The following is a 19,660-nucleotide window of genomic DNA, read 5'->3' on the forward strand; positions in this document are numbered from 1 at the left end:
GTGCGCATTAGGGGTTATTCAGACCTGATCGTTGGTCTGTGATTTCGCAGGATGGATAATTATCGATGGAAGGCGCATGCATATGGATCGTAGTATGCATGGGCAAGGCCATTCTTCCAAAAATATCCAGCAGCTTTTTTGATTGCTGGCCATTCGCAAACTGATCGACAGGTAACCGGCAGTTTTCTGGGAGTGTCAGGGACAATGCAGACGTGCCCAGGAGTTTCCAGGGAGGGTCTGTGATGTCAGCTCCAGCCCGGATCAGCCTGATTCTATCACACAGGAAGAGTAGGTTCTAGGTTACGCACAGACTGGGAAATTCACCTCCATATAGTGGTGATGGCTACAAACCTGCAAATCAGGAAGCAATACCCACGTGTGCGGCATTTACAAGGACATCTAGTGGTCTGCCGGTTCATTGCTGCTCAGTATGAGCTCTACTTGGTGACATAAACACTGATACTGTACCAACAGGTCTGAATCGGACCTCTTTTTTTAAAATACATGAAGCCGTAGGGATCACTAGGCCTTCTAACCACTGCAAGGAAGATGGCACTGATGAGCCCATTTGAATGGATATATCTCTGATTTACTATTTTCAAATACAAAACAGCTATGATGGAGAAGTACGGATGGAGCAGCTCCCATTAGAGCTGCTCCTGGTGATAGAATCGCCATCTGCCACCGTTCGCCAGCCACCTGAAGGGGACGTGCGTGCAGGAGACACACGCGCGCCACGTTCTGAGGGAGCCAGATGCTGCCCTCCGCCACCTCCCCACCAGTGGCGCACACAGGGGGGGTTTCTGAGTACCTGGAAACCCCCCCTGACAGGACGAAAACATCTTGGGAGACACGGCTCTACAGTGCCATCAGAGCTGCCGGTGGATCTCTGTGCTTTAAAAAGTGCGAGACCGCTGGCAGGAGCAAGAGGCAGAGGCAGGCAGTGGCAAACAGCAAGGTGGCAGACGGGAGCAGCTGGCAGATCTCCCTGTGCTTTGCATAGCACAGGAGACTGCAAGCATGAGCTGGAGGCAGCGGAGGAGGATAAGTGGTGGCCGAGGGGGGTGCTCCCTTCCCCAGGCTTAAGGTTAGGGGTGGGGAGAGGAAGACACAGCGGCCGTCTTAGGTGCTCCCTTCCCCAGGCTTAAGGTTAAGGGGCGGGAAGAGGCAGTGGCCGGCAGTGGCCGGCAGTGGCCGGCAGCGGCCGTCTTAGGTGCTCCCTTCCCCAGGCTTAAGGTTAGGGGTGGGGAGAGGAAGACACAGCGGCCATCTTAGGTGCTCCCTTCCCCAGGCTTAAGGTTAAGGGGCGGGAAGAGGCAGTGGCCGGCAGTGGCCGGCAGCGGCCGTCTTAGGTGCTCCCTTCCCCAGGCTTAAGGTTAGGGGTGGGGAGAGGAAGACGCAGCGGCCGTCTTAGGTGCTCCCTTCCCCAGGCTTAAGGTTAAGGGGAGGGTAGAGGAAGAGGCAGCGGCCGGCGGAGAAGTGCTCCTCTCCCTGGGCTTAAAGTTAGGGGGTGAGGACAGGAACAGGAGGTGGCGGCCAGCAGAGGTGCTCCCTTCCGGTGCTCCCACCCCCTCCACCGCGAGTGCAGGTCCCTTCCCAGCGGAGGCATTTGCCCATGCCCGCTAACCCTGCCCGACTTCCTGAAGCGGAGACGAGCAAAGAATCCGCTCCCGCTTCTCCCCGCTTCTCCCTGTCAGATGTAGCGCCTCTCCGCCAGCCTGCGCCAGCTCAGGGGTTCTGGTGATTTTAATCCATGGTTTGTTCCACATACAAAGCTACTTTTTTTTCCCAATTTAGAATTACCCCCTATGCCTCTGCCATGTTACCTCATGTTCTTATTCTGCTCTACAAAATAACTACCTATACCAGGGATGGAGAACCTTCAGCCCTCCAGCTGTTGTTGAACTACACATCCCAGCATGCCCTACAACAGTTGTAGCATGGCCACATAGCAAAACTGTAACAAGGCATGCTGGGATGTGTAGTTCCACAACAGCTGGAGGGCCGAAGGTTCCCCATCCCTGTCTTACACAATACATACAAGCAGCGGAGGTTCCGCCCAATCTCTCACCTGCCGTTGGGCCTCTGTGACGGGCACATACAGTGCCAGGGTGACCATGCAGAGAGACAGCAGCTGAGCCCGGCTTCCTTTCATTGTTGGTACCCTCTCTGCTCATCTGCACCTTGTGTAACCGTCTTATACAGAGAAGTAGGGGAAGACCCCAACCACAGCATCCTGTGATCGACCGAGCTAGACGTGGCAGGAATTACATGTAAAGTTACCAACACGCTGGAAATCACCAGAGAAAGAGGTAAATATACAGCACACAATGATGTTATTATATAACTTTATTATATAAAAGTGATGCTAATATATGCCAAAAGTCCTGTAAATAATAACTATATTATTGGGGAGCTCATCGCTTATAAATAATTTGTTTAACATTTTTATTAACGATATTGGGATAGGGTTACTCAGCAATGTATCCATCTTTGCGGACAATACAAAACTTAGCAAAGTCATCAAATCATCAGAAGATGTCACCATGCTTCAAAATGATCTTGCAATTCTAGATGAGTGGGCAAAAAAATGGAAGATGAGGTTCAATGTAGATAAATGTAAGGTTATGCACCTTGGGAGACACAGCCAGTGTGCAAGTTACAACCTTAGTGGAGATGATCTGGGTAATTCCATACTTGAAAAGGATCTAGGAGTCCAAATAGACAGCAAACTGGGATGTAGTGCCCATTGTAATGTAGCTACAAAAAAGGCCAACAAAATTCTGGCATGTATTAAGAGGGGAATGGAAACTAGGGACTCAAGGGTAATTATGCCACTATATAAAGCATTGGTGAGACCTCACCTAGAGTACGGAGTACAGTTCTGGGCCCCACACTATAAAAAGGACATCATAGAATTAGAAAAAGTCCAAAAGGCGAGTAACAAAGCTTATTAGGGGAATGGAGAATTTAAGCTACGTGGAGAGATTAAGCAATTTGGGACTATTTACATTAGAAAAGAGACGTTTAAGGGGGGACATGCTCAACATGTACAAGTATATCAAGGGCCAATATAAGGAACTGTCACACACCCTCTTTTCTACTAGAAAGGAATCTAGGACGCGAGGGCATGAGTATAGATTAGAAGAAAAAAGATTTCATTCAGCTAGTAGAAAGAATTTCTTTACGGTCAGAACAGTCAAACTCTGGAACTCTCTTCCCAGAGAGGTGGTAACGGCTGGCTCATTAAATGCGTTCAAGGCAAAGTTGGACAAACATTTACTGGAGAAAAACATCCATGGGTACAAATAAGAAATATAAATTGTCTGTAAAATACCAGAACCTACCAAATCAGCAATGGATATCTATACCAGGTTGAACTAGATGGACGTAAGTCTTTTTTCAGCCTTACCTACTATGTAACTATGTAACTATGTAATCAGTGCGGTCTGATGTCATTGTTTATAATCAGTGCGGTCTGATGTCATTGTTTATAATCAGTGCGGTCTGCTGTCATTGCTTATAATCTGCAAACTCTGATGTCATTGTTGATAATCCGTGAGTTCTTATGTTCTGATGTCATTGTTGATAGTCCGTGAGTTCTGATGTCATTGTTGGTAGTCTGTGTGTTCTGATGTCATTGTTAGTAGTCCGTGTGTTCTGATGTCATTGTTGGTAGTCTGTGTGTTCTGATGTCATTGTTAGTAGTCTGTGTGTTCTGATGTCATTGTTGGTAGTCCGTGTGTTCTGATGTCATTGTTGGTAGTTCGTGTGTTCTGATGTCATTGTTGATAGTCCGTGAGTTCTGATGTCATTGTTGATAGTCTGTGTGTTCTGATGTCATTGTTGGTAGTGCATGTGTTCTGATGTCATTGTTGATAGTCTGTGTGTTCTGATGCCATTGTTGATAATCTGTGAGTTCTGATGTCATTGTTGATAGTCCGTGTATTCTGATGTCATTGTTGATAGTCCGTGTGTTCTGATGTCATTGTTGATAGTCCGTGTGTTCTGATGTCATTGTTGATAGTCTGTGTGTTCTGATGCCATTGTTGATAGTCCGTGTGTTCTGATGTCATTGTTGATAGTATTTGTGTTCTGATGCCGTTGTTGATAATCTGTGAGTTCTGATGTCATGGACAATGACATTAGAACTCACAGATTAACAACAATGACATCAGAACTCACAGACTATTAACAATGACTCAAGGGTCCCTGCTGCGGGCAGTGCAGGTGAGGGCCGCGGCTGCTGTCCAAGGTCCCAGTGAAGTACATAGGGGACGTGGCTGTCGGCAGTAAAGGTGTAGTGCTTGAGGTGTCGGTATGCCACACCGCTGCATACCACCCCCTCCCCCTGTAGGTAAAGTTATGGGACACAATGTATCACCACTGCCTTCACATGAAACTTACATTACATTATCTGAATGTCTCTGTATTTTCTCCTATGCAGGCAATTAGTATGCAACCTAAGTGTAGCGTTCCAGAATAGGGACACCGAGGTCATGAATGTGACTGCATCTGTGCGGAATTTGCATTCTCTACCAGTGTTTGTGTTGACTTCCTTCAGGTACTATAGTTCCTACCGCACAGGGTTGCCTAATCTCCCAGAATGGCCAGGAGGGTCCCGAAAATTGGGTCCACCTCCTGGACCCCCCGGAAAGGTGGGTAATCCTCCCGGATTCCGGGGGACCGTCGCTCTGCCCCTCTGATCGCGGCGTCCTCTCCCTGACCACCACATTTTAAATAACCCGATCTGCCGATCTCCGAGGAGAGGGCAGTGCTAAAGTGTCATAATCGCGTCCTTTTAGCCCCGCCCCCTCCATGGAGATCGGAAACTCGGGTTATTTTCCATCCTAGGGGCGGGGCTTAATGACATCACGCTCAAGCCCCGCCACCCGAAGTGATGCTGAAAGTCTCCCCTCCAGGCTTCTCCCAGGGGCTACAAAAGTCGGCAACCCTGCGTACTTGTAGAGGACGACACTATACACACAATGTAAAAGCAATGTATCAGCGCTGCAATTATATTAACTATTATTTCTAGAAGGTGTTTGATAAATAAGAAGTAGATTCCAATTGGTTGCTATGGGCAACAACCCTAGCTTCAATAGAACTCCCATGTCAGAGTATAGACCCCTTAGCATGGGCCAGGATCTCACTAGGGCCCTTACACCAGGCATGTCCAAACTATGGCCCCCCAGCTGTTGTGAAACTACAAGTCCCATCATGCATTGCCACAGTTTTGATGTTAGGGAATGCTAAAACTTCTGCAAGGCATGCTGGGATGTGTAGTTTTAACAGCAGCCAGAGGGCCACAGTTTGGGCATGCCTGCCTTACACAGTTGGTGCACTTGTGACTGCAGATGGCCAAGTTGTGGGACCTGGGCCCTTACACTAGGACATGGCTGCCTGAGAGCACAAAGCGTGAGCGATTCTCAGGAAATGAGGTGACTGGTCAGGAGAGTTCCACCTTTTATGATACGTTATTCTCTACCCGCTAGGCAGCTGCGGCCTGAAGTCTGCTATTCCAGGTGTTAAAGTGCGACAGCCAAGTTCCCCCATAAGTGGTATTGTAGTGTCGCTCTATTCTCCTCAGAGCTCCAGCAAACAACAGATTGTGGTAATGTGATGAGCTGTATAGATCCCGAGAGTGCTTCAGTCTACAATCTACATGAATCAGAAGCTCATTTGGATTGATTCATTTCATCTGTTTTCTGTATGCTTTAGCCTTTTCCATGGTGATTCATTTTAAGAGTCTGGGCTTTTATAGACCTTCTCTATTCATCCGTCTTATTATGGTTACCCTGTAACTTTTGTATTCTGAGGATAAAGTTTGTTGAATCTTATATCGCCATTGTACGGGAATATCAAGGGTTTATCTGTGATTGTCTATGGACATTTCAGTGACTTTGTATTATATATAACCTATCATTCACCTATACCGATACCGTGAATGCACATCTGTATCGCCGTCACTCGGAAACGATTACACCAGTGTTAACACTCGCTCTGATCTCAGTGGAGTTTGATACTGGAGCGCGCAGCAACGCTCACCTCTCACCGCTGGGACATACGCACTGGGCAGCTTTCAGCTCAAAGTCACCCAGTGTGTATATTAGGTTCCTTTAGAGAGGTACAGTACATGGTTGCAAGGTCGACATGGTTGAAGGTGGACATGCATTAGGTCCACCACTAAAGGTCGATAGGTCTTATGTCAACACCTAAAATAGGTTGACATGGCTAAGGTCCCACGGGTTGGAAGGTCGACACAATCATTATGTAGACAAGACATTTCTTTTGAGCCGACTTCTGTAGACAGACAGTATTTCATACGCTACCACCCACACGTATGGGTCATTAGGTCAACCAAGCAAAGGTTGACAAACCTTAGGTCGGCAATGGTCAGGTCGATTTCCTCTTCCACCATTACTAATATTACTTTCAACTCAAGTACCCCCAAGCGGACTGCAGTGTACCCCAGGGGCAGGGGCGTAACTATAGCACCGCAGCCCCCACCACCGCGGGGGGGGGGGGGGCGCTGTGCATGTGGGGGCGCCGGGGGCTGCGGTGCTATAGTTAAACCCCCCCCCAATCCCCCGCAGACTGTCACTTACCTATCGCGCTGGTCCCGGCGGCTCTGTTCTTCTGCTGAGGACCACCACAAAATGGCCGCCCCCATATACTGTAGCACACAGTTCTCTGAAACTGTCTGCTGTATGGGGGCGGCCATTTTCTGGTGGTCCTCAGCAGAAGAACGGAGCCGCCGGGACCAGCGCGATAGGTAAGGCTGTGGGGGATTGAGGGGGGGTTTGCATGGGCGGCGGGATAGGGGTGCTCGGCGGGGTAGGGGTGCTCGGCGGGGCGGCGACGGGCCCCCCCCCCCTAACGGTGGGGGGGCACCCAAAATGTAGCTACGCCACTGCCCAGGGGTACAAGTACCCCAGATGGGAACCGCTGGTCTATATTATAGGGGATTACACTGGGAATAGTATTTATATGTATACAGACTTTGTGCTGTTTTGCCATATTGAATCTTATTGTAGTGTGTTTTCGCTATATAATATTTGTATGGTAAATGAACATTTGAGACCCCAGTTCTGTGGTTGGCGTCAGCGCAGTCACATCTTGGAGTTATTATTGCTGCAGAGGGGGCCGGGATCCGCAGCTGTCCTGGGTCATTCCATCAAGCCTGGTAAACAGAACTTGCCCCCTTTCCCTCTCGGCACCCCTGCAGTCACCGCCCAGTTTGCAGATGGTTTACGGACGCAGGGCCGACGGGGTGTGGATTGACCATAGTATGGGTGACACATAAAGATGGCAGCCACCAGAGCGGCAGTAATGCTTGTTAGACACCGGCTGGTGATCGGCATCTTTATGCGATTCCCCCGCAGGGCCTGTGATGTTACCCAGTAATATCCATTCACAGCCTTGGGGGATCCTCCCACATCTTTCGATGGTCGGCGACCATCGAATGATGGTGAAGGTGCCCGCATATAAAAGTGACTCTCATGTCACTTACATATGTGTGGATGCTCGGGAGGAAGTGGGCTGCAGCTGACATCCGGTAATGCCCGCTGGCTGCCCCCCGCACCCGTGTCATCAGGGCATGAGAACGCCCAGTGTTCTCATGGGAATGCACCATGAAATGCTGGGTGTTTCCATATACAAATGGCCTGGGCCGCCGCCCGACGCTCCTCCGCACCCCTCGCCCCCACATTTGGGCAGCATGCACGCACAGATATGACCCTGCGCAGGCCCACCATCAGTGCCCCTGCGAATATTCTGCTCTGCGCGAACGGACCGGAATAAGGCCCTATGCTGGCACTCTATAAATAAAGTATAATAATAACAACAGGAATACTGCAGCATTGGCTCCTAACACAGCATCTGTCAGCTCTGCCTGGCTCTGTCAGGGAGGGAGGGAGGGGACGGGGGGGACAGTGGCCTGAATACCATCAGCACAGAACCACATTATTCCCTCGCTTCTGCATCTCCTGAGCCGGGGGGTCACCTTGTTCCACATTCTGACAGGTAAAAGATATAGAGACAAATTAGGTCACCCCTGGGCTCCGGCGTTGCGGTACAAGGCATGATGCATCTGGGACTCCTTGCAAGTGACTGGACTTATTTCCATCTGTGCTGTGTCACAATGCAGGCAGCCGGAGGGTGACCCCGTACAGGACTCCAGAGAGGATGACGCACTGGTTCATGTCCCTAGGGATGGGGCACAGGGCCATCTGCCTGAAGCACCTATAGCTCACCGCACGCCTGCAGTCTCGCCCTCCCTGCCAGGCACGGATAACACACGGCTTCACATTGTGACATAGCCCAGCGGTCACGTCTCTGTTACTTCCATCAGCATCTAGCGAGACATCGTCCCAGATACCCACTGTCCTCGCATCGAGCCGGGCATCTGCAGGAAGTCTCAGATCTGACCACATATTGCAGAGGGAACCACAAAATATGGGATCATCATCAGTATGAAATACCGACGCGGAATCCCGACCGCCTGTCAACCTTTGCTATGTCGACTTATTTCAGTTGTCATACTAAGGCCTGTTGATAGATAGAATCTGATTGGTTGCTTTGGGCTACATCCCATCTCCAATAGAACTCCCATCTTAGTAGAAACATAGACAACAATAGCGATAGGAACAAATAATAATAACAATAATAATAAAAGCCAGTCAAAAAAATATATTATAATCAATGTAGCATTTATATTAATTCATTAAATGAATATACATAAAAATAACATATTTAATAATACATTTAATAAGTACAAAGATATGTACCGGCCGATACAGCAGAAAAAATATATATATATAAAAAATTTGTATAAAAAAGAAAAAAAAGAAAAATTATTTTTTGAGAAAGCCGCCGAGAGATGCAGGCGGGGAAACGCGTCAGAGCCTGATCATCTTACCATCCAAATAACGCCGGCCGGCACACGGGAGTCTGGACTGTGAACTAGGGTATGGTCTCTAAAGCCCCGTACACACGGGGAGATATACTATTGCTCAGTTTCTCCTTTTCATCAATGACCAGAGATGGTCGCTGATGAAAGGGAACCTCTGCCGGGCGGTGCCGCAGAGGTAATCAGCTGGTCGCAGGAGCAAGCTCCTGCGACCAGCGATTAGAACGGGGCTGAAAACGGGAGCGATTTATCGCCGGGGCACACTCCCATCACTGGCAATATGGTCACCTGCGACCATATTTCCAGCGATTTCAGCCCCTATCGCCCCCGTGTGTACACAGCTTAAGTATCCAGGTATTCTGGCATCATTCTAATAGCTCGCTGCAGCCACTATTTAAGTATTGCCTGCAGGGCCGGTGCAAGCCTCCCACCCGCCCCAGGCAAATCTTCCGCCCGCCGCCCAATGCACACCCCCCCCCCCCCCCCCCGCGTGCGCACGCTCACGCTCCGGGGGGGGGGTTGCGGGCGATACTGTGGCGGGCGCCCGGGGGGGGGGAGGGTGTGTGGGACATGACTGTTTGCGGGCGATAACGCAGCGGGCACCCGCGCTCCGGGGGTGTGTGTGTGCAGGCGGATATCGTTTGTGTGCTGGTGATACCGTGTCCAGGGGGGAGGAGGGCAGCGTTGATTGATGGGCAGGATTGGGGGGGGGTGCAGGGGGAAGCCCACTGTCTTACCTGCTCCCCGCTTTCTATGGTACCTCTATGGTACCTCTCCTCGGCGGCTCATTACCGCCCACCAGTGGCCGGCGCCCTAGGCAAATGCCTAGACCTGCCTAGTGGTGGCGCCGGCCTGATTGCCTGCCCTGACTATGGGATTCAGCCACCTGATCGGAGGAGTGCTAATCTTGACAGACCATATAAGTCTGCTCTATTGATATCCAGAGTGTACTAAATCCTAACTGAAGCTTGCATACTGAACTAATAACAACTATTGGGCAATCATCCACTAAGCAATTGCATATCAGTGGACTATCAATCAGGCTTTTAGCCAGAAAATACTTTTTGAATTTTAGAGGTTTTTTTGCACTTTTTGTAAAAAAAAAAAAATGATTTCTTCTTTTTTATTAAAATTTTTTATATTTATTTATTTTTTTCTGCTGTATCGGCCGGTACAAATCTTTGTACTTATTAAATGTATTATTAAATATAATGTTGTTATTTGTATGTATATTTATTTAATTAATTAATATAAATGCTACATTGATTATAATATATATTTTTTGACTGGCTTTTATTATTATTATTATTATTATTATTATTATTATTATTATTATTAGTTCCGAGCGCTATCTTTGTCTATTTTTCTGTCTTGGCTACTGAGATTGGTAATCCCGCCTAGCTAGCAGCTGGAACACCGCTTATATAGGGTTCACTTAGCGCTCACTACTTGTTGTCTGTCTCCCATCTTAGTAAACTTACCCAGAGTGTGGACATAAGGGTCGACAGTGTCTATATTAACCCCAAAAGGTCAACATAGACACTGTTGACATTGAAAAAAGGTGGACTTTGATAAAAGATCGACACATGCAAAAGGCAGACAAAAAAATGTAGGCACATGAAAAAGTCAACATAAGTTTTTCACACTTCTCTTGTGACAATGTCGACACATGTCAACAGGGACCCCTCATTAGTGTAGTGCTTACCTTTGCATGTAGTCTACATGGATTGTAAATCTTGAAAAAGTCCAACAAAAGAAAAATCATGAAAAACTAATGTTGACATTTTTATGTGTTGACTATTGCCAATGTCGTCCTAGTGAATGTCGTCCATATAACAAAATATAGGTCCTTGTTCTCACATTTATAACACAACTAGGGATGCCAGGCTGGCCATTTTTTTTTCAATCCTGGAAGGAAAATACAGCCCTGCCCGGGAATCTGTCACTCACTCTGGGTGTGGGCAGGGCCATCTCAAAGTGGGCCCCTGAACAAAACAATGCATGAGGCCCCTTATTCCCCAATCCTCTGGTGTGTGGGTGGTTGTGGGTTTTGGTAGTCTGATTCGGGCCATAAGCTTGCTGATCCTGGTATCAGATGACTGCGTGTATTGCTGGTATAATGAATCCTGGGCTTGCTCAGTCTTGTCCGTAGTCTCCTGCCCTCTGCATTGCCTATTGCTAAGTATTACTTAATGTTGGAAAAACTGCAATTGCCATTCTCAGGCTACTTGGTTAAACTGCCCATCTTCAATTATTATTATTGGAAAAGTACTGTTACCCTTCCCAATCCTGTTGTATATACAGCCCAGCTGCCATTGCCAAAATATGTGTGCTCACAGATTCTATCCAGTGACTCCAGCATTAACCCTGTGATTACCTGCTGATTGTGAAAGCCCCTACTATAATATATAACGAATCCTGGCAGCGTCTCAGTAGCAGTGAGAGAGTCTGTCCCTATAGGAAAAGGGCGGCTGGTATAGGGCCAGATTCTCTAAGCTTCAAAAGTGATAAAATGGAGAGTGATAAACAGCCAGCCAATCAGCTCCTGCCTGACATTTTTTCAAACACAGTCTGTGACATGGCAGGTAGGAGCTGATTGGCTGGCTGTTTATCACTTTTGAAGCTTAGAGAATCTGACCCATTGGCTGACCTCCATACTATGGTTCTAAAGGTCCCCATACACAGCTCCAACTTGTCCAAGGCAGGGCCATCTTAAGGAATGGGCTCAATGGACAGCTGCCCAAGGGACCTCCAATTCTAGGGGCATTCGAGCTGGGGCAGATTGGGTAGTGGGCATCTGCCTTCTGAGCTTCTTAGGAGGTAGTAGAGAAAGCTGCCTGGTCGCCATGATTGTGAATCACACACAAACAGAGCAGCCAGGCAGCAATCTCTTCCTGCTTCCCAGCCTGCAGCCAGACAGTGATTGGGTGTTAGCATGCTGAATGCTGGTAGGCTGGAGCTATCCACCAATCAGAGTTCAGCTTTCTCTACCTGCCTGATGGGAGCTCACCTGTTGGTCAGAGCCCGGGACCCGCAGAAGATTTGTCTGTGGTCCCGACTTCCCTGTCAGCTCCTGGATCCAGCGTCTAATGAAAACGGACCATCACAAAATGTCCGCCCCCATACAGCAGACAGTTTTCTGCTGTATGGGGGCGGACATTTTGTGATGGTCCGTTTTCATTAGACCACAGGTGAGCTCCAGGTAGGCGGCAGTGGCAGCGGCATTACAATAGCCCTGCAGACTCCGGTGCCCACACCTAGAAACTAGAAATTTTGTTCCCCCCAACCAAGAGTTTCTGCCCCCCTCTGTGCCACGAATGGGAGGGGGGGGGGTGGTTTTGGATCTGTGAAGGGAGCGAGGACCAGAGAGGGTAGCCTGTGGGAGGGGGGGTTACAGGTGTGCGAATGGGGGAGGTTGGAGCTGTGACGGCACTGGTGCTGTGGCAGGGAAAGAAGAGAGGACACAGGAGGGAGAGGTAAGGGGACTGGTGTGACAGGAAGGAGAGAGAGGACTGCCACCCACTTATTCACTCTCCACAGCTCTTATGCATTTCAGTCTGGGTGAAGGACGGCAACTGAAGGAGCTCTGGGCCTCTGACAAGTCACACTGCTCGTAGCTTCTAGCTCAGAAAGTCAGCAGCAAGCAGGCTCCATTGGCCGAGGAAGGGGACGCTACCCACAACCCCGCGGTGCCTATTCTACATATTCATATACTGCTCCACCCCAGACTGTGATGCCAGTCTCCCAGCTACAGCACCACGAACCTGGTGCTCCCCGCAGACCCCACCGGCGCTGGCTCCCCCATGCCGCCGTGGGGTCTGTGGACCCATTGTTACGCCACTGTATATGACTTGCTATAATTATACCAACTAGATTTGGATTTGGCATACAGTATTTTAATGGTGAACTAAAGAAATCTTCCTGGAGCCACAAGAGAATAATGATTTCTTTATTTACAGTTTCTTATATGATATAGCGCAGCAGATTCCATTGTGCTTTACAATTGTGATAAAACCAGAAGGAAGAGTACTGTATGCCTAAATTAGAAATCATTACACAACTTACATCAAACTAGACGGGTGGAGTATAGGGTTCTGGCAGTCAGGATCCTGGCAGTCATTAGCCCGAAGTCACTTCGGGCTCCCGACTGGACGGACTCAGACAGCATGGCGAGCATAACAAAGCCCCTTGCGGGTGCGGTGGCTCGCAACGCTTGACACCTATTCTATTCTCCCTCTTGGACCCCCACGAGATAGAATAGCCGGTGGCCGTTGGGAACCCATCTGTCATTTTAACAGTCGGGATCCCGACGTCGGGTAAATGACTGTCGGGATCCCGTCCGGCACCCAAACTAGACACTGTATTGCTAGAATGGACTTTGGAAAATCAGAAACAGATCACGGTATATACCAGGAAACCATAAAAGAATACGCATCCCTTACCATTCTGCACAGTGGGAATCCAATAAGCAGTGATTACCCCAGTTGGACTGGACCTCTCAGCTACATGAGCTCTTCAAAAGGCAAAATTGGGTTCCTGTGAACAGAAAAAACATTGTTCAGCAGTTTACGCTGTGTCAATGGGTTTCCACAACTGAATCGTGATTTTTAGGTGCAGAAAAAAAGCTATTTATTTGAATAGTCTTTCTCCACAGTATATGGCAGTGGCGTAACAATAGAGGGTGCAGGGGGTGCAGTTGCTAAGAGGCCAAATCTATATTGCAGTGTAAAAATAAAGCAGTCAGTATTTACTCTGCACAGAAACAAAATAAATCATCCAAATCTAATTCTCTCTGCACATGTTACATCTGCCCCGCCTGCAGTGCACATGGTTTTATCCATCTAAGAAGGATTTTGTCAGAAAGAGTGAACTAGAATAAGGCCCTTTGTCTCTTACGCTATCTCTCTTCTGCACCCCCACCCCCACAATGGGCATTGTAGTGACAATGGGGGGGTCTTCCACGATTTTGCTATGGGGCCCACATCCTTCTAGTTACGCCCCTGCTATATGGATTTGTGCGTAAACCCCATGGATAATTGAATATCCCTGCGTATGTTGGAGGCATAAATACCCAGGGGTGCAGACACCTATGCCGGGCCCTGGTAAAGGGGGCTGTAGGTGCGGCCACAAAGCCTGGGGAAGCACATTGGGGACCCTATAGCAGCATTTTGAAAGGACCGTTCCCCCCCCCCCCCCCCCCCCATTGTTACTACAATAGGGGTGCAGAAGAAAGAGAGAGAGACAAAAGGTGTCGGAAAAGAGAGAGAAAAAAGAGAAGTGGTCAGAGAGAGAGAGACGGCATCATGCAAAAAGAGGGAATGATATAAAGAGAGAGGAGCAAGAGAGCGAAAGGGAGGAGTGTGAACAAGAGTAAGAGAATGTCAGGGAGGAAAAGAGACAGAGGGGAGAAGGAGAGTGTGTCAGTAAGAGAGAAACAGTGCCAGGTAGAGAGAGGGGGGTGGGGAGGGGGTGAGACTGCCAGAGTGGGGATGAATGTGTGGGGGGAAAGAGGTGGGAAGAAGAGATAGAGGAGACAAAATAGTGGTAGAGAGAAAGAGAGATGAGATGTTGGGGAGGGAGAGTAAGGGAAGGGAAGGCAGAGCAAGGGTTACAAAGGGTTCTGATTGGCTTCCCCTTGGCAGTGGCAGGACTCCCAATGCACTCACCAGATTATTTTACTGTCACTTGGCTCCTCCAGGCTCTTCTGCGCCAAGCTCACCTGCACCCCAGGGCTGGGCTTCCCTGTTCTGGCTGCAGGGCTCTCCTTCTCCCGGGCAGTTCTGTTCTGTGCTCTACTGCTTCCCTATGCCAGGCTTCCTGGTGCCACTGAAGGGGGCGCACAGAACAGCAGTGCGGCCACTGCCGGCACTGCAATTATTTAAAGAATATTTAAAAAAAAAAAAAAAACAGATCAAAAGGGTGCAGGGCATAGCCTGCTGGGCCTTGGGTCCCCACAAGCCCCCGGGCCCTATAGCAATTGCATCCCCTGCACCCTCTACCTCTTCCCGGGAATTACTCGTAGATTAAGGTAGTATGGGGGGGACTTAGGGTTAGGCTGCAGAGGGGGGAAGATTAGGGTAACACTGCTGAGGGGGTTAGGATTAGGTAATTAGAAGGGGGGTTAGGGTTAGGTGGCAGGAGGCAGGGGTAAGGGTTGCGCAGTAGCAGGAAGGGTCAGGCTGTGGAGGTTGGGTTAGGGTCAGAGGGGGGTCAGAGGGAGGGATATATTCTTAGAGAAGCATCCTCCAGGCCCAGGGAGTACAATGTTATAATCAATCCACAAGATGCACAATGCATATATTGATTTCTAAAGCAAACAGTATGGTACAGGGGAGTCATTTTTTAGATTGATGTATAATAGGAGTAAGAGGCTAACATGGAAAGGTCTGCATATATATATATATATATATATATTTAGAGTAACACTTACCAATGGGTATGATGGCCTCTTCCATTTCTCACCCCCATCCCTGGCAGAGAGCAGGGCCGGATTAAAGCAGGGGCAAAAGGGGTCAGTACCCCTGGGCCCCCCTCTAGCTATATATTTTATTTTATTTTTTATTTTTTTGGTGGAGCTCATTACATGCTTCTCAGGCCCATGGAGGACAGCAGCAGCAGCCTAGTCATGGGAGGGTTTTTTATTAGAGAGATAGATAGATATTCCCCTTGCAGTTACCCATTGACCCAAGTTTATACTACCTTTACTCTGTGTTTTGACAGTGTAATATTCTTTCATGTAGTTTGCGGCCAGTAATGACAAGTGCAAGGGGCCCCCCCGAAGGCTTAATCTGGCACTGGCAGAGAGGTAAGGGTAACCTGACCTCAGAACCAAGAACCACACAGCTTTCAAAATTAATCAGTTTTACCGTAAAGAATGAGTAATCACAGCACCAAATATGATTGTATTAGGCACAATGTATTATGATGTATTATTAGGCACAATATTAAACATCCTTGGATACATTCAGAGTAAACATTTGTACCGTTATAAAAAAAATATATCCAAACAAACAACAAGATAAGAACCATAGCGCTCAATGTACATGGTACAGTTACGTGAGACAGCTCACAATACGTATATACACATTCAATTTGGCCAGTCTCCACATTTTGTGCACTTATAGGTTTTTTTTTTTTCCAGAAAACACAACATTAATGTCTATGGGCGGCATACACTTGACCTTCAGTGAAGAGTGACGAAGATTTTGGGCCTGATTCTGGTTCACTCCCTAATGGACAAAACCATGCCGCGCTGCAGGTGGGGCAGATGTAACATGTGCAGAGATAGTTACATTTGGGTGGAATTTTGTTTCTGTACAGAGTAAATACTGGCTGCTTTATTTTTACACTGCAATATAGATATCACTTTGAAGTATAAACCTCACCCAAATCTAACTCTCTGTGCACATGTTACATCTGCCCCCCCCCCCCCCCCTGCAGTGCAGCATGGTTTTGTCCAGTGAACAGAATCAGGTCCTTTATGTAGCTTTACTGCTTTACGGGAGGATTTATTATTATCTTTTTTCCTTGATAAAATAAGTGCTATCCAGAGGAGGCAGTACTGTAAGTGTTTCATATAATCACCCAGCGTATGTGTTCCGTATAATCACCCAGTGTATGTGTTCCGTATAATCACCCAGCATACAGTATGTGTTCCCTATGATCACCCAGCGTATGTGTTCCCTATAATCACCCAGTGTATGTGTCCTATAATCACCCAGCATACAGTATGTGTTCCCTATAATAACCCAGCGTATGTGTTCCGTATAATCACCCAGTGTATGTGTTCCGTATAATCACCAAGTGTATGTGTTTCCTATAATCACCCAGCATACAGTATGTGTTCCCTATAATCACCCAGTGTATGTGTTCCATATAATCACCCAGTTTATGTGTTCCCTATAATCACCCAGTGTATGTGTTCCATATAATCACCCAATGTATGTGTTCCTTATAATCACCCAGCGTATGTGTTCCGTATAATCACCCAGCGTGTGTGTGTTCCGTATAATCACCCAGCGTGTGTGTTCCATATAATCACCCAATGAGTGTGGTTCCGTATTATCACCCAGCATGTGTACTCCGTAGTATAATCACCCAGCGTGTGTGTTCCGTATAATCACCCAGCGTGTGTGTTCCGTATAAACACCCAGCGTGTGTGTTCCGTATAATCACCCAGCGTGTGTGTTCCGTATAATCACCCAGCGTGTGTGTTGCGTTTAATCATCCAGCGTATTTGTTTCGTATAATCACAAAGTGTATGTGTTCCGAATATTCACCCAGCGTATGTGTTCCGTATAATCACCATCGTGTGTTCCGTATAATCACAAAGTGTAGGTGTTCCGAATATTCACCCAGCGTATGTGTTCCGTATAATCACCATCGTGTGTTCCGTATAATCACCCAGCGTATGTGTTCTGTATAATTACCCAGCGTTTGTGTTCCGTATAATCACCCATCGTGTGTTCCGTATAATCACCCAGCGTGTGTTTTCCGTATAAGCACCCAGCGTGTGTATGTGTTCCGTCTAATCACCCAGCGTGTGTTCCATATAATCACCCAGCGCGTGTGCTCTGTATAATCACCCAGCGTGTGTGTGTTTCGTATAATCACCCGGCGCGTGTGTTCTGTATAATCACCCAGCGTTTGTGTTCCGTATAATCACCCAGCGTGTGTGTGTTCCATATAATCACCCAGTCTCTCTATAGAGAGGAGGAAGCATTTAATCCCCCATGGCAGCGGGCATATAATCCCCTGGGTAACAAGTATGTAATCCCCTGGGCAATGAGCATGAAACCCTTGGCATTAAGTAACCTCTAGCAATGAACATGCAACCTCTGGCAACAAGCATGTAGGTAAGCGGTACTTATGAGGCATAATATGTTATAGATATTATGGTTTGTGGTATAACATGTAATGGGCAATACCTTGTGTGGTTTAATATGTAATAGGCATTAACGTGTGGTTTAATATGTAATAGGGGTACTTGTGTACAATCACGGCTCCCACGATGTCCATCGCATAGTAAAAAAATCGCATGCGTTTTTAACAGAAATGCATCCAAATGCATTGAAATTAGTATCAAACATGTTCAATGGCCCCCAAATGTCATTTTTCAGGCTGTACCACCCCCACTATCAACGCGAACCCGAAGCGCGGCAAGCGCAGCGAGCCCGCGAGGGCCGGCGGAACGCGTCCTACGGCCTTTTCATACCCCCCACTATCCACGTCGGCGTGGAGTTGAGAATAGAAAGTGTGGCGAGCGCAGCGAGCCACCGAGCCCGAAGCATGGTGAGCGCAGCGAGCCCCGCGAGGGGACACGGATACCTTCACAGGTATACGCGTCCCCTCGCGGGCTTCACAGGTGTCCGCGTGCGCTCGCCACACTTTCTATTCTCAACTCCACGCCGACATGGATAGTGGGGGTATGAAAAGGTCGTAGGACGCGTACCGCCGCCCCTCGCGGGCTCGCTGCGCTTCCCACGCTTCGGGTTTGCGTTGATAGTGGGGGTAGTACAGCCTGAAAAATGACATTTGGGGGCCATTGAACATGTTTGATACTAATTTCAATGTATTTGCATGTATTTCTGTTAAAAATCGCATGCGATAAAATGCTTAAAAACTGCAAAAATCGCATGCCATCGCATGCCACTACATATGGCATGCGATGGGAGCCGTGAAAGTACACAAGTACCGTAATAGGCATTAAGGTGTGTGGTATAATGTGTAATGGGCATTATGGTGTGTGGTATAATGTGTAATGGGCATGACGGTGTGTGGTATAATGTGTAATGGGCATGACGGTGTGTGGTATGATATGTAATGGGCATAAGATTACACGTGTGTGGCATAATGTGTAGTAATTTCGGTGTGTGGCATAATGTGGAATAGGCATTACAGTGTGTGGCATAATGTGGAGTAGGCATTACAGTGTACATTTTTGACACAGCCTCCAGTGCGCACTGTTCCTATTTCTAATGTGTGTGTGGAGGTGGATGGTGGTTTTGCCAGATTTGTAGTAAGGGAGTTGGTACACTTGCTCCCTTACTACAGAGGTAAACAGGAGGTGGAGTAACAGAGGAGGGGGAGGCAGAGTTTGAATGAAAAAGAGGGAGAGAGAGAGCTGGGAGGAAGCGAGAGAGAGAGGGACAGACCTGGTGGAATGGGACAGAGAGGGAGAGAGAGGAGGGGGAGAAAGAGTTTGAATGAAAAAGAGGGAGAGAGAGAGCTGGGAGGAAGTGAGAGAGAGAGAGAGAGGGACAGACCTGGTGGAATGGGACAGAGAGGGAGAAAGAGAAGTTTGGGAGGGAGGAGTAATGGGAGAGAGCAGGTAAGGGAATGGGATAAGGAGGAAGGAGGAGGGAGTAGTAGCAGACAGTGATGAGAGTGCAGGGAACAGAGGGTGATGAGAGCAGGGTGTTACCACCAGGGGTATACACAGGGGGCAGCAACAGGTAGGTGTGAGAGGAGCAGACAAGCAGGGAGGAGAGGAGAGAGAAGGGAGGAGGCAATGGGAGAGAGCAGGTAAGGGAATCGGGATAAGGGGGAAGTAGTGGTAGCAGACAGTGAGGAGAGTATATAGAGAGTATGATGAGAGCAGGGTGTTACCCCCAGGGGTGTGCACAGGGGGGCAGAAGCAGGTGGGTGTGAGAGGGGCATTCAGGGAGGAGAGGGGAGGGAAGAGGCGATGGAAGAGAGCAGGTAAGGGAATTGGATAAGGAGGAAGGAGTAGTAGCAGACAGTGAGGAG

The 19,660-nt window shown here is 48.3% G+C and overlaps 2 protein-coding genes across 5 annotated transcripts in view; one reads left to right on the forward strand and one right to left on the reverse strand.

Moving 5' to 3' along the window:
- LTB (lymphotoxin beta) overlaps window positions 1-13,424 on the reverse strand; it is a 45,699-nt gene extending 32,275 nt beyond the window's left edge. For 2 of the 4 annotated variants that reach the window (XM_083160637.1, XM_083160636.1), the window contains exon 1: window positions 2,072-2,278. In XM_083160637.1, the coding sequence (XP_083016763.1) occupies window positions 2,072-2,155 (84 nt within the window). In that variant the 5' untranslated portion in view covers window positions 2,156-2,278. Of the gene's footprint in view, window positions 1-2,071; window positions 2,279-13,353 lie in introns of those variants that run through there. The other 2 variants (XM_083160638.1, XM_083160639.1) reach the window with 2 other exon arrangements.
- A 6,174-nt stretch (window positions 13,425-19,598) lies between these two features.
- LOC146036968 (regulator of G-protein signaling 8-like) overlaps window positions 19,599-19,660 on the forward strand; it is a 41,333-nt gene continuing 41,271 nt past the window's right edge. The window contains exon 1 of the mRNA XM_083160795.1: window positions 19,599-19,612. Within this exon, the coding sequence (XP_083016921.1) occupies window positions 19,599-19,612 (14 nt within the window). The remainder of the gene's footprint in view (window positions 19,613-19,660) is intronic.

Source organism: Crinia signifera, chromosome 9 (assembly GCF_055691185.1).
Source record: "Crinia signifera chromosome 9, ASM5569118v1, whole genome shotgun sequence".
NCBI classification, from domain to species: domain Eukaryota; kingdom Metazoa; phylum Chordata; class Amphibia; order Anura; family Myobatrachidae; genus Crinia; species Crinia signifera.